Source organism: Castor canadensis, chromosome 13 (genome assembly GCF_047511655.1).
Source record: "Castor canadensis chromosome 13, mCasCan1.hap1v2, whole genome shotgun sequence".
Classification (NCBI taxonomy): domain Eukaryota; kingdom Metazoa; phylum Chordata; class Mammalia; order Rodentia; family Castoridae; genus Castor; species Castor canadensis.
Genome location: NC_133398.1, coordinates 62,906,082 through 62,920,606, shown reverse-complemented (window position 1 = coordinate 62,920,606; position 14,525 = coordinate 62,906,082). Strand labels below are relative to the sequence as shown.

Sequence of the window (14,525 nt, the reverse complement as noted above, 5' to 3'; positions counted from 1 at the left end):
TACGTTTCCCTGAATAAAAATGTCTATTCTTTAGTGGAAGAACAGCAATTAGATCAACTTAGCTCCAAGCAGTTTTAGCACAGCAAAAAGTAGATCCTATCACCAAAACTGCAGCTTAGAATTCTTCCCTTTGATTTCTTTAAAAATCCATCATTTTTTAAGCTTGAAAGGCAAACTGAGACATAAAGAGCTGAATACCTATATTTTTAAGAAAATAGTGACTTTTTAAAAATCAGACTTCGCCATTTCATTGTAATTCATTTCTTTACTTGATGTCATCTTCTGATTAAAAAGGTAAGTATACATCATTGTGTTTTGAAATTTAGAACTTTTTATAGACTTTAAAAATATAAAAAATATAACTAAATAAAAATAGGGCCAGCATCAAGGTAAAGACTTAGAGAAATCTAACAGGCTCACCTGTGCATCAGCCAGCATGACATCCTTCAGCATGGGCTGGCCCTTGGGCTCACCGTTTTCCATCCTCACGTAATGCACCTGGTATCCTCTTATCTGGCCATGCTGTTTATTGGGCACAGGTGAGCGCCATGAGACTTTAACAGATGTTGAGTTGACAGCCTCTACCTCGACTTTGCGAGGAGGACCACTAGGAACTGGAACAACATCATCGGATAAAAGAAAATTATAGGCACTTGTCCCACCCAGACAGAGCACTGTTTTTTACTTAAAAATGGGTAGACCCACTACGTTTCCTTTGAAGAATACAAACATTTTCAACCAATGAAAATGCTCAACCAATCTGTTCTACCTTTTAAGAAAAGATCAAAAAACATGACCAATGCAAAAAAAAAAAAAAACAAAATGGAAGAAAAAAAGAGTATCAGAGAAATAGAAAAACATGTAAAAAAAATGTACAAAAGCCAAGGAAGATGCTTTGAGGATCAAAGCATTAAAGCACAAAGAGATATTGCATTGAAATAATAACAAAAAACAGATTGTTGATTGTTGTGTCTTTTTAAAGGTTTCTTTTTTAAATAGAAGAATAAAAAGATCCTTGAGTATATGGATTATCTTCTCTTTTTTTCTCATATCAAAGGTATTCCATACAACAGATGCCAAAAAGTGAGTGTCGAGCATCAGTGCCTCTGAAAAATGCAAGATAAAAAGGCAACAAGAAGATAAAAAGTTTGGAAAAGTTCACTTCAAAGTGGAAAAGAAGTGCCTACAATAAAACCAAGAAAAACACAGAAGACTTTAGATGAGGTACAGAGAAAGGCTGGATTGTAAGATCATAAGAGCCAACTGTCCTTTTAATAGGAAGAAAATTATTATATTGAGATTGGAAAAAAGTGCCCAGGATGTAGCCAACACAGGTCCTTGGCAAAAATACTGAAGTAAGAGCCATGCTGGGTAAACAGATGAGCAGAAAAAATTAGTAACTGTTAGCCTATCAAAAGACAGCAGGTCAAGATTGTGTCAGAAGGGTGCAAATTGACGTAGTACAGGCAACATACCATCTTCATCGGTTCGAATCAACACGGATAAGCTCTCAGGGCCAGGGCCGACATCTGTGTGGGCGGTAACAGTAATCCGGTATTCAGTCCATTTTTCCAGTTGTTCCAAAAGGTATTTGGTAGTGTCCGATGGAATTCCCAAAACCTCATGAGGCTTGTCATCTTCCCCGTCCACTGCAGCATACTTGATGGAGTATTCAGTGATAATGCCATTCTGTTTTTCCACAGGTGGAGGTTGCCAACTTACCAAAATACTAGTGGAACTTGGGCTGGTGCAACTAATGTCTTGAGGAGGAGCTGACGGCTCTTATTTTGGTAGTGAGTTAAAGAAGGATTTGAGTGAAAGGACAGGAGTGGTTGGAAAAAAAATGATAAAACAAAAGAAAAGGCAAAAATAAATAAACGAACATTAAGGGCAATGAAACAAAAATAAGGCTTTGAAACTTAAATTTTTAAAGATAAATTTATGTACCTTGGCTTAGTAACATGAATAAACCAAAAAGTGAATAAATGACCAAAAATAATTGTTAAATAATGGTGGGGGAAGTATGTGAAAATGAAACCTTGAGATAACAGAGCCTCAAATAAAATTACCTACCTGTGATTTAAATTCTTCTTCTAAACCAATCCCTTGGTATCTCCCACCCCACTACACTGATGATCCAGCCCCCAAAAGCTGTTATTCTACTACATTTTTAAACTTGAGATTCTGAAGATGCTTCATAGATGTCATTCCAAGTGCTCACTTCTACATCCTAGAATGAGGATGATTCACATACAGTATTTGTTTGTGAAAGAAAAATTAGTATGAAAAGTTATAATAACTATTAGAAGCCACTCTAACAGTTCCAATTTTTAAAAGCCCAACAAACATAAAAGGGTTCAACTTTATCTAAAAAACTAAGTCTGCCTGACCAGTCTTAATGAAAAGTGTTAACCTAAAATTGATCATAGCCCAAATACAGTGAGCATGCAGCATCAATAAAGGATGAAAATGCATAGTTCAAGATTTACCTACCCGAGGGTAATGTCAGGCTTGTTGATTCTGACTGTAACTTGTACTTACCCTATGTCAGCTTTCAGCTTTTTAAATTATAAGTCTTCTTGAGACACCATTGCTAACAAAGAATTAGATCCCACCAGCAAGTTTTGGTAAAATCAGTAATAATCACCTACCCCTTACAAAATGTCAATAATACAACCATTAAAAAGATCTAATTAAAAATGATTCAAGAACCATCTAGAAAAGATATGATTTATATGGAAAATCTCTTTCATTTTGTATATAACTATTCATACAAAATAGATTTACATAAGAGGTAAAAGACATACTTCTTACTGCTCATTGTAAAACTGATAAACTTCTAAGGAAATTATTTCCCATCAAATTACCCACATGTATTATTAACTAAAAGATTAAAAATCTGTAATGAACAACACAACTATTATGATGACTTAAAACTAATAATACAAGCTTCTATAAAAGAACAAATGACAGGGATAAGATATACAAATACATATATACACATATGTATTTTAAGGCAATACATATGGTAGAATCAAAGACATAATCTTAATTTTTTGCATTTTTATATGTTGTTTGGGGATTTTCTTAGACAGTGCCATGTGTATGGAATTTTTCAGAGGATTATTGCTCTCTATTGATTTAAGTGCCTTGAGTTAATCCTCATAGTCAATCTAAATGCAAAGCTTCCTGAATTGACAAAAAGAAATACTTATAGGACAGACAACCTTGCAAACTGGAAATAAGATTTGCAAAATCACTAGAATATCAGTTTTACTGATTCAGACAAAAGTTCTTGTATCTCAAATTATAAAACTATTTTATATGCATTATCATTATTCATAATACATTGAGTTGTTCATATAGCAAGAACTCATTTATAATTCTTTTTTAAAAGGTGATTTTTAAATTTTTTTACTAGATTGCTTCCTTCAGATCACCTATTCCATGAACACTATTCGAAAGTTTCACTGCAATAAAGACTAGATACTCCTTTGATGGGGTCATAAAATGTCCGTTCTATATCTGTACATGCATTTATGTGAAAAAGTAAGTTATGAAAACCACACAAAACGCAATATTGAAGCATAAAACATTTCTTTTAACTAAATGCTAGATTTTAAGAAACCATCTTTTACAGTATTATCTATTTGTCAGCAATTTAAATTAGACACACAGAAGCTGCATTAATTTGCATGCTATAATTTTTAAATGAAAGGAAAAAGAGAGAAGCCTATAATCACTAATGGATTAGGCAACAGGATCCTAAAACTTTTTATATGAATGATCATGTTTTCATGAAGAGGAAGACTATGAATTTATCAATAAAAATCTCTGAAAGACTTCATGTGTTCATAGAAAGTGAAATGATGAAAGAATTGTACATATGAAATTAATCTCTATAAAAATATAAATTTCATGTTCGCTGTCAGGTGTAAATATAAGGTTAATAGTGCATCCGTTCATCAAGCTTTGATGTTTTCATTTTATATGTATCTACTGCATATGTCTCTATGTCACCAATCACAGATAAAATACCACATAAACAAAAGATGGTAACTCCATAAAACTCTTCAATTCAAGGTAAGTAACTGTCTACAGACTAATTGTAGATACCTACTATTAAAAAGAAAACAACAGTATTATAAGCCACCAAACTTTCCACAGAAATAATCTACTATAGGATACTCTTTTGCAAAACAATCTATTCTGGGCACAATGAACCCCCATTGTAACAAATACAGCTGTGCTTAAGGGGAAGTTTCAAAAAGAGATTGAACCTGGGGAAATAAAATACAATTTAGAATTGCAAATGTGCTTGTGGTTATTCCATTATTCTTAAAATTGTCTAAATATAGATTTTCTGTGAATGTTCTCAGTTTCCAGATGTACTACTTGCAGAGATAATAAGAAACTAGTCCTAAAAGCTGAGCTTTTCTCCTGAGTAGGAACAAACACGATATAGACTTGTTTTTTAGCAAGTTAAAAAGTTAGCAAAGTTAAAATTTATATGCTTTTAAAAGACTCAAGTTTGTCTTTCATGGCTTCTTTAACTTGTTGTGTCCTCCTTTGATTATTTTCTAGGGATCTCAACTGGAATTCTGCTTTACAGCCTTAAAATTCATGAATGCGATCTGATCTAACTACTTTCACCCACTTCCCAGCTATGGAGGTCTGCTGACTTTTCTGAAAGACTTTGCATTAAGGAAATGAGAAAATGGGGTGTGCTATCTGCACCAAATTTAGATCCTGGTTGTGCTTTAATCTCCAAAGTGGGATGCTTATTAGCATAGCGATTATTGACTAGTGACCACATTCAAAGATTTTTTTTTTTGTTGGTGGAGGAAAAAACTATGAAGTAGGAGTACTGAAAAGAAGGCAACAAGAAAGCAAAGAGTGACACCTACTTGATTGCATGGTTCTGGCTGATATTTCAGCTGTAGAAGCACCCAGGCCTTGAGGAGAGCGTGCAGCCAGACGGAAGTAGTACAGGCTGTTTGGTTTCAGCCCTTGCAGCCTGTAAGATGTCCCTGGCTCAATGGTAATTCGTTGCTGTGAGTAACAAGAGAATTTGGTCATCTTCATTAAGACTCATGTAAATATTTTTTAATCACAGCGTCTGTAACATTAGATTTCTGTTATCAGAATCATAATTTTATCAAAATATTACAAAAAGAATCAACAATGAGTATCGAAGACTATACTAGGGGGATTACATAATGAAAACATCACAGCTTAAAAAGCATGTTTCAACAAAAGATAAGGTAAATGAAATAAAGCAAGCAGAGGCCTTTTCAATGGGGAGGACCAGTGGAGTGGCTCAATCGGTAAGAGCACCTGCCTAGCAAGCGTAATGCTCTGAGTTCAAACCCCGGTGCTACATAAAAGTAAATAAACAAACAAATAAACAAAACACTGGGGGAACTGAGAGGCTAACACCCATAAATGTGTCTCCCCTAGAGACTTGTATGTTGCATGACCCAGCTTACAACAGAAACTGACACCTGCCCTTGATCATATAATATGACAAACATACACAATTTCATTTGAACAGATGTCAAGCTCATCTCCAGTGACATTCTGCAATCTAAATACGAGGCAAAGAAAATGTGACCAGATATAATAATAGTAACCAGTAAACAGTTTACAGCAACAAAAGGTTGCTGTAAAAAACGATAAGAAACTTCCAACTTCTAATTGGGATAAAAATCATGTTTTGGTACTGAAGAAATCAAAAAACTTTCTTTGAAATAATCACTACAGGTTTTTAAAAAATAATTTGAGAACTTCCTTTTTATTTGTGAATATAGAACCTTACAGCTAGAAAAAAATTCATAAACTTTTCTATAATGTTGAACATTATTGAGAACTTTTGAAATAATATTTCTTTCATTGAGTGCTGTAAGTCTTATGTTCTATGCTTGAAATTTGTCTTTTTATTTTTAAACAAAGTATAGCAGTCTTTGTAATCAATCTTGGATTAAACATTAGTCTGTAGTCAAACTTAAAATACAAGCAAATATGGAATCAAATAATGACATGCATAATCTTAAGCCTTCCATTTAATCAAATAATATTTGTTATTCACATAAATAAATAAGTCAAAATAGGATTAGAGAAATATCCCTTGGGTATTCTGGCTTTCAAATGCAAAAGATCTTATAAATTTCACATTCACCAAATAATAAAAAAAATTCTCTAAATACCATCATAAGTCCAGTAGATGTGGTGATAGTTTAGCATTCACACCATTCTCTGAGGATTTCCTTTCTCCTCAAATCTTCATATGTAAATATTTATCTTAGTTTGGTTATGGCGAAGACTTAAAATAATTTAAAGCTCATTAATACCACATGGAAAACAGCAATAGCTCAAGTTGCATTTAGTCATACCTGCATTTACGTTACATAATTTTTGAGTATTTTATATTGGCTTTGTTAGTTAATTCTAAAAGTTTTGTATCTGAAGCTTGTTCTTCAGAGATTCTGTCCAGTTCAAAAAGATTTGATAAAATGGAAGTTAAAAGAATGTGTTAATTTATTATAGTATCCAAAATGATGTACCATGAGTTAATTTTTAATAGTTCATTTAATGTGCGATGTTTTAAAAAGAACCTTTGTAAATGCTACAATGTACCCCAACCCAGCATAATAATAATAATAATAATAAAAGGTATTCTTATAGAAACTTAGGGACTACACAGCTTTTTGATCTTTTTGGTAAAGAATGTTAAGAGGTAAAATAAAATGTCTTGTATGGACTGAGTTTTCAAATACAGTTTCTTTTTCTTCTAATATTATCTATTAAATTTCATTATTAAAAAAAGTGTAGTCATTAAAATGACATATTCCTATTCTGATGATGTTCTATGTGTATATTAATATGGATTTCTACCATCTATTTGAAGTGCAACTTAAGAAGCATAGACATTAATGGTTAAGAACACAGACTTTGGAACCCTCCTGCCCAGATTCAAATCCCAGCTCTTTCAGCCAGTAATGTAAGACAGGATGAACTATATGTATTTATTATGTATATTTTTTTCTGTGCCTCTGTTTTGTCATACATGAAATGAGTTAATAATGGTGTCTAATACACGGTGTTTTTATTGAGAATTAAATAAGTTAATATGTGTGAAATTCTGAGAACTGCATCGACTAATATGAGTATTTATTATAATTGATCTTCATTCCTTTTTTCATTTTTGTGCCCTCTATAATCTACTGCTATTTTATCTGTAAAGCATACTAACATTTTATTAGATTCACATTCATATCAAGTAATTTAGAATGCCAGTAAATACTGCTATACAGCATCTCTCTCCCAAACCAGTTTGGACAAATTCATCTTTCCAATAATTTTTAATAGTAACTAAAGCTAATTTCACTCATATGTCTCCACACTGACCAAAATACTTTGATAAACAAAGAAAGTCACTAAATGTTATGGGGTATCTGTTCTTCAACCGCCTTATACATTTAGAAAATAAAACATGGGAACCTGACTAGAGACATATTCCAGTACAAGAAACAGTTTTTGTCTTTCTTTTTTCCCCCAAAGGCTCTAACTTTTTGTCAAGTTCCTCTTTTGATTAATAAATACTTTCCACAAAGGTGGAATCTATAGATATCTGACCGAGAACTCGGGTAAGTTCATAAAAATGAAGCAGTGGTTAGTGTGATAAATGATGGTGAAGGAGGAACCATGGTCTTACCTCCTCTCCATGCTCCCCATCTTTGTAGACCAGTTCATAGCTGGCGATGGTGTCTGAACGTGGAGGTGTCCAAGACAGCAAAATACTGGTTTCAGACTCAGGTTCTGCCTTGAAGTTTAGTGGCTGCCCTGGTACTAAAAACAGGGAGACAAAGGATTGAAATAATTGTCACCATGAGTATCTGAAAATGTGTCCATGAGTGCATCCATATGATCTTTTGAAATGTGCCTCTGTAAGTAAGCTTAGTGGAGATTTAAGTACTGTCCAAGTAAACTTCTTTGGATCCTGGTCATTTGTTTTGTCATCTGAAGGGCAAGAACAATGTATGTGACAAATACTGCCCTTGTGCATGAGTAGTTTAATATGTACATAAGATGCAGGAGAATTAGCTAATACAACACACACACCAGCATTCAATTTCAAACATAATAAATTCATAAAACTGTTGTAAAAAATAAGATGACAAACATAATGTATTTGCAGTATTTCCTAAAACTAACAAGTTCAAAATACCTTTTAAAAGCCACTGTTATTTAAAATATATTCTATGTAACTACCAGCAACATTCAAAATTATTTCCTAATAGGTTCGTAAAATTCCACCTTGAAGGATGGAGGCACGGCTCAAGTTGTAAAGGTCCTGTCTAGCAAGTGTGAAGTCCTGAATTCAAAGCATATACTACTAAAAAAAAAAAAAATCTCACCATGTCTCCATCAACCCTCTATATGCAATTAGAATTACCTAGATTATGGGAGAAAAAAGATGGAAAAAGGGGAAAAAACATCAATTATAATTATTTCTAACTCCTGTTAACTTTCAATTATTTAGACTCAGTACAAACATAAGATTGTCCCTAAAGGCATGGAGCTACGTTAATAAGGTTGTAAGATATTCTTGTTATCAGAAATATGGCAAGAACTGAAGTTATCTATACTTCTCATATTAATTATATAATATATACAATACATTAGTCAGGAGAGCCATGTATCAGCTATAATAAGGAATGGGAAGTCTATTTAATTTAAAACACCTTATTCCAATAAGGTTTACTAAGCCAAAGCTCCTAGTCAGTACCTAATGGGATTACTCGTCTTTAAGACACAAGACTAACTTACATCAGTGTGTCACTGGCACATTTAATCATATATTGTTCATGGCCAATGTCTGCTCTGATGGGTTAGTGTCCATGCCTTTTAAGTTATTAGTATTTTAACCATTATCCTTGATAGTAGGGCATGTCTTAATGTACTATGGCTGAATATAGTCCATTTCCCCACAAGTTCACATGAGGATTCCAAGTATATTTTATAAAGAAGCAAGAATAATACTACTTCACACCACAGGGGAAAGAGCTTCCAAAGTGTATTTTTGGCAACTTGAACATAAACACTTTAAAACACACAAGGTAATATCATTTACAGCTGATATATGACATCACAACTTTAAAAATAACGCTTGAAGCATTTTCACAGGAGAAGAGGACTTGGGAGATACAAAATACTTTGTTTTTTTATATTATCAACTCAATATAGTGTGACCACAGAATGAAAAAAAATCACCCTTTTTTAAAAGAGAAATTCAAAGTCTAAAGGGGTCTGCAAAAGTGATTTCTAGGATCCATAGTGATCACTGTATTGCTTGCTTGTGTCTATATGGGGGTTGGTTTGATGCTTAAGGCCACAAATAATCAGTGCTTCATATTTCTAGTTACCTTCATCATACTCACTGTCTCTCACTACAGGCCTTGAAAGTCTCATTAATTTGATGCCTTTGGGAACTTACTTTCTGAACAGGGTATCAATTTTTTTTCTAGTACCCGCCCCGTGGGTATCCTAACACAATCATTCAGATTGAAACACAAAGACAAATGAAGATAAAAGATCAAGGAGCAAGAGAAGGAGGAACAGAGCAGAATAATAGCAAGTGGATAAACGGCAAGGCAAATAGAAAATGCAAAAACACTGTCAGGAGCAACAGTGGAAGACAACAGATAGCAGAGAGCTGGGAAAATTACGACTGGATTCTAATATCCAGATGATGAGAGTGGTTCTTAGATTAAAAATACACACATATATGCACATGTGAACAGTCAATTGTTTTTATCTGCTTTTATTCAAATCTTTCTTTCTCCTAATTTCCACAAGTCTGGGAAACAAGAAAGTCTGTGTTAACTGATAACTCAAACCAACCTGGGATACAGTACAGTAAATGTCAAGAATTAGAAACACAGATAACATCTAAGGGCTGTTCTCAGGATAACAATTGCTTGCTACATATTTTCTCCCTGCCTGATGCTAATAATACGCTGACACTGATTGAAAACATCTAGGAAACCTAATTAACTTTTTCATACTTAAACTGTTTACCTTTTGCTTTTAATTTGTCTTTAGCAAATTCCCAGTTGGTCTCAATGTTTCATTCTTGTTTAGTGACATAAACTTTGTCTGATCTTCTAATTCTGTTTGGTTCTATTAAGATTCTTTTACTGCTAAATAATGGATTAAATAGTACATCAGTTTCTGAGGTTACAATGTTCTTTTTTTTTAAACTGTTAAACAATGTAAGTGTTTGCTAGACAACTTGATGGTGAGTCTCCTCATCTAATGTGTAGGGGATCCTTTACTCCTTTTCCTTCATAATCTCCTTCATCTGAAGTGCTCTGGAGAGAAAAATCATTAGATTTTAAACTTGCAGTGCAAATATCACTTCCTAGAAGAATCAGGCAGACAATTAGATGAGTGAGGATGCTATATGGGGTCTTGGGTCAACATGAAAGTACCTGCTCTACCTGAAGAGGGATAGATGGAGAAATTCTGTTCCAGTAGCTTGCTGCTTTATAGAATGTGGGCTCAGTGTCTGATGTTTCTCAATAGAAGTTGCTAATGAATCTTCTAGGAGAAATCTTTTCATTTTAAATGATTGAAAAATTTTACACTAACAATGAGCAAACTGAAAAAGAATGTATGAAAACAATTCCATTTACAATACTCTCAAAAAAAATCAAATACCTAGGTGTAAACCTAACAAAAGATGTGAAAGACCTCTACAAGGAAAACTATATACTTCTGAAGAAAGAGATTGAGGAAGACTATAGAAAGTGGAGAGATCTCCCATGCTCATAGATTGGTAGAATCAACATAGTAAAAATGTCGATACTCCCAAAAGTCATCTACATGTTTAATGCAATTCCCATCAAAATTCCAATGACATTCATTAAAGAGATCAAAAAATCTACCATGAAATTTATATGGAAGCACAGGAAGCCACGAATAGCCAAGGCAATACTCAGTCAAAAGAACAATGCAGGAGGTATCACAATACCTGACTTCAAACTATATTACAAAGCATTAACAATAAAAACAGCATGGTACTGGCACAAAAACAGACATGAAGACCAGTGGAACAGAATAGAGGACCCAGATATGAAGCCACACAACTATAACCAACTTATCTTTGACAAAGGAGCTAAAAATATACGATGGAGAAATAGCAGCCTCTTCAACAAAAAATTCTGGGAAAACTGGTTAGCAGCCAGCAAAAAACTGAAACTAGATCCATGTATATCACCCTATACCAAGATCAACTCAAAATGGATCAAGGATCTTAATATCAGACCCCAAACTCTTAAGTTGATACAGGAAAGAGTAGGAAATACTCTGGAGTTAGTAGGTATAGGTAAGAACTTTCTCAATGAAACCCCAGCAGCACAGCAACTAAGAGATAGCATAGATAAATGGGACCTCGTAAAGCTAAAAAGCTTCTGTTCGTCAAAAGAAATGGTCTCTAAACTGAAGAGAACACCCACAAAGTGGGAGAAAATATTTGCCAGCTATACATCAGACAAAGGACTGATAACCAGAATATACAGGGAACTTAAAAAACTAAATTCTCCCAAAACTAATGAACCAATAAAGAAATGGGCAAGTGAACTAAAGAGGACTTTCTCAAAAGAAGAAATTCAAATGGCCAAAAAACACATGGAAAAATGCTCACCATCTCTAGCAAAAAAGGAAATGCAAATTAAAACCACACTAAGATTCCACCTCACCCCTGTTAGAATAGCCATCATCAGCAACACCACCAACAACAGGTGTTGGCGAGGATACGGGGAAAAAGGAACCCTCTTACACTGTTGGTGGGAATGTAGACTAGTACAACCACTCTGGAAAAAAATTTGGAGGCTACTTAAAAAGCTAGACATTGATCTACCATTTGATCCAGCAATACCACTCTTGGGTATATACCCAAAAGACTGTGACACAGGTTACTCCAGAGGCACCTGCACACCCATGTTTATTGCAGCACTATTCACAATAGCCAAGTTATGGAAACAGCCAAGATGCCCCAGCACTGACAAATGGATTAAGAAAATGTGGTATCTATACACAATGGAATTTTATGCAGCCACGAAGAAGAGCGAAATGTTATCATTCGCTGGTAAATGGATGGAATTGGAGAACATCATTCTGAGTGAGGTTAGCCTTGCCCAAAAGTCCAAAAATCGTATGTTCTCCCTCATATGTGGACATTAGATCAAGGGCAAACACAACAAGGGGATTGGACTTTGAGCACATGATAAAAGCGAGAGCACACAAGGGAGGGGTGAGGATAGGTAAGAACCTAAAAAATTAGCTAGCATTTGTTGCCCTTAACACAGAGAAACTAAAGCAGATACCTTAAAAGCAACTGAGGCCAATAGGAAAAGGGGAACAGGAACTAGAGAAAAGGTTAGATCAAAAAGAATTAACCTAGAAGGTAACACCCATGCACAGGAAATCAATGTGAGTCAATGCCCTGTATAGCTATCCTTATCTCAACCAGCAAAAACCCTTGTTCCTTCCTATTATTGCTTATACTCTCTCTACAACAAAATTAGAAATAAGGGCAAAATAGTTTCTGGTGGGTATTGAGGGGGTGGGGGGGAGAGGAAGGGGGCGGAGTGGGTGGTAAAGGACGGGGTGGGGGCGCGGGGAGAAATGAACCAAGCCTTGTATGCACATGTGAATAATAAAAAAAAAAAGAAAAATTAATTCAAACAAAAAACACTACCTAGACAAATGAATAAACTCAGTACATGTATCAGTGCCTTAAAATACCCTTTTTATCTCATGACATTGGTATTTGAATTCAGGGCTTCATGCTTGGTAGGCTGGCTCTCTCTGGCTACAGACATATCTCCAGCCCATTTTGCTCTGGTTATTTCTCAAAGAGTGACACTCTTTTTGTCCAGGCAGGCCTGTACTATGTTTCTCCTATTTTATACTTCCCCCCCATAGCTGGGATAACAGTCATATACCACACTAGGCTTTTTTTCCATTGAGATGGAGTCCTTCAAACTTTTTCCCATACTAGCCTGGAACTATGATCCTCTTAGTGTCAGCCTCCCAAGTAGCTAGGAATTCAGGCATGACTCACCAGTGACCAGCTTCAATTATTTACTATATCAGGTTCTAAGATCATAAATGGCTTAAGTGTTCTACTATTCAGACTTGGGAATTGAGGGTCCACTTAAAGATATCATTTTCTTAAAGTCATTTTTTCATATTTGAAACCACCACTGTGTAGCTGAAGATTCAAAGGAAAACACATAATGGATGAATGTATTTTTAAATTCCCAAACATATTAGTCCTAATGATCATAATATTGAATACAGAAAAACACATTAGGGAATTCCAGACTGTTATATTTGTTTTCTTCCTACCATCAGAGACATGGGGAGTACTTTTATCCACTGCCAACTAAAGTTTTATACAAAATAGTGTGGCTACAGAGGTTCTATTTTACATTTTCTGCATATACATGTTTATATATGTAAACATTTGCTCATATACAATTACACATATATTTTGCTCTCATAGTCTTTATGTATGATATTTTCTTTTTGACATTATTTTAGTTTCATTTACTAGTTCTTTATGTGTATTTTATTTTATTTTACATAAGGGCTTTTCTGTATTATAACATTCCCCTCACCAACTAACTGAACACCAATTATGGGAGAAAAATTGAGTTTCTGCAAAGTCATAAGCAAATAAAAAACACATCTCATCTTTAAGTATAATCACTCTACCTTAAAAGTACAGATGTGAGGATATTAATAATAAGCAATATTTAGAACAAGATATGGAAAGCAGAAATAAGAGTACAGTATAAATATTTCTTTTAAATTATATTTAAATGATCCTACGTCCTGTACAATTATATACTTCTTCTTGATTACTTAATGTTCATGGGAAATAAAAATGAGCTGCAAGTCACTATGATGAGGTTACAATCTCATTGATAAACACCAAGTAGTTGTTTGCTATTGCAATTACCTAATACATAAGTATTGAAAGGTAATTAACTCAATGAAAGGATGAAAGAAGACTAAGAAATGAAAGAAAAAGCTTCATGTAATGCAATGTGAAATGCTGATTTATTAGAAGAGATAAATATTTGAGTAAACTACTTTAGGCGCTACTTTCTGGAGAGATAAAGTTTGGTTCATATGACATTGCTAAACCACAATTTCATAATGCCATATTACAAATATGAAATGTTACCAAAGGCATTAGAAAACTCATTATTGCTAAAATATCTAATAATTTAATGAGATACATTTTAAAATGTGTATATGTAACATACTGATAAATGCCAATAACAATAAAAGCAACCATCAGAATTATAGTGATAGTAAAACAAAACAAAATTCAAGCCAAGGAGTCTGATCTGTAAGTGCCACAAATACATCATTGACAAAATAGGTACTTAATTCACAAGCATCTGCACAAATTTTACAGTCAACAGTCATTAACTGTTGAATAAGAA

The 14,525-nt window shown here is 34.0% G+C and overlaps 1 protein-coding gene across 22 annotated transcripts in view; it reads right to left on the bottom strand.

The window, feature by feature from the left end:
- Ptprd (protein tyrosine phosphatase receptor type D) overlaps nucleotides 1-14,525 on the bottom strand; it is a 1,026,094-nt gene that overhangs the window by 175,000 nt on the left and 836,569 nt on the right. For 15 of the 22 annotated variants that reach the window (XM_074051871.1, XM_074051878.1, XM_074051881.1 and 12 more), the window contains 4 exons: nucleotides 7,715-7,848; nucleotides 4,908-5,052; nucleotides 1,476-1,781; nucleotides 421-614 (listed from right to left, as the gene is read on the bottom strand). In XM_074051871.1, the coding sequence (XP_073907972.1) occupies nucleotides 421-614; nucleotides 1,476-1,781; nucleotides 4,908-5,052; nucleotides 7,715-7,848 (779 nt within the window). The remainder of the gene's footprint in view (nucleotides 1-420; nucleotides 615-1,475; nucleotides 1,782-4,907; nucleotides 5,053-7,714; nucleotides 7,849-14,525) is intronic. The other 7 variants (XM_074051887.1, XM_074051885.1, XM_074051886.1 and 4 more) reach the window with 1 other exon arrangement.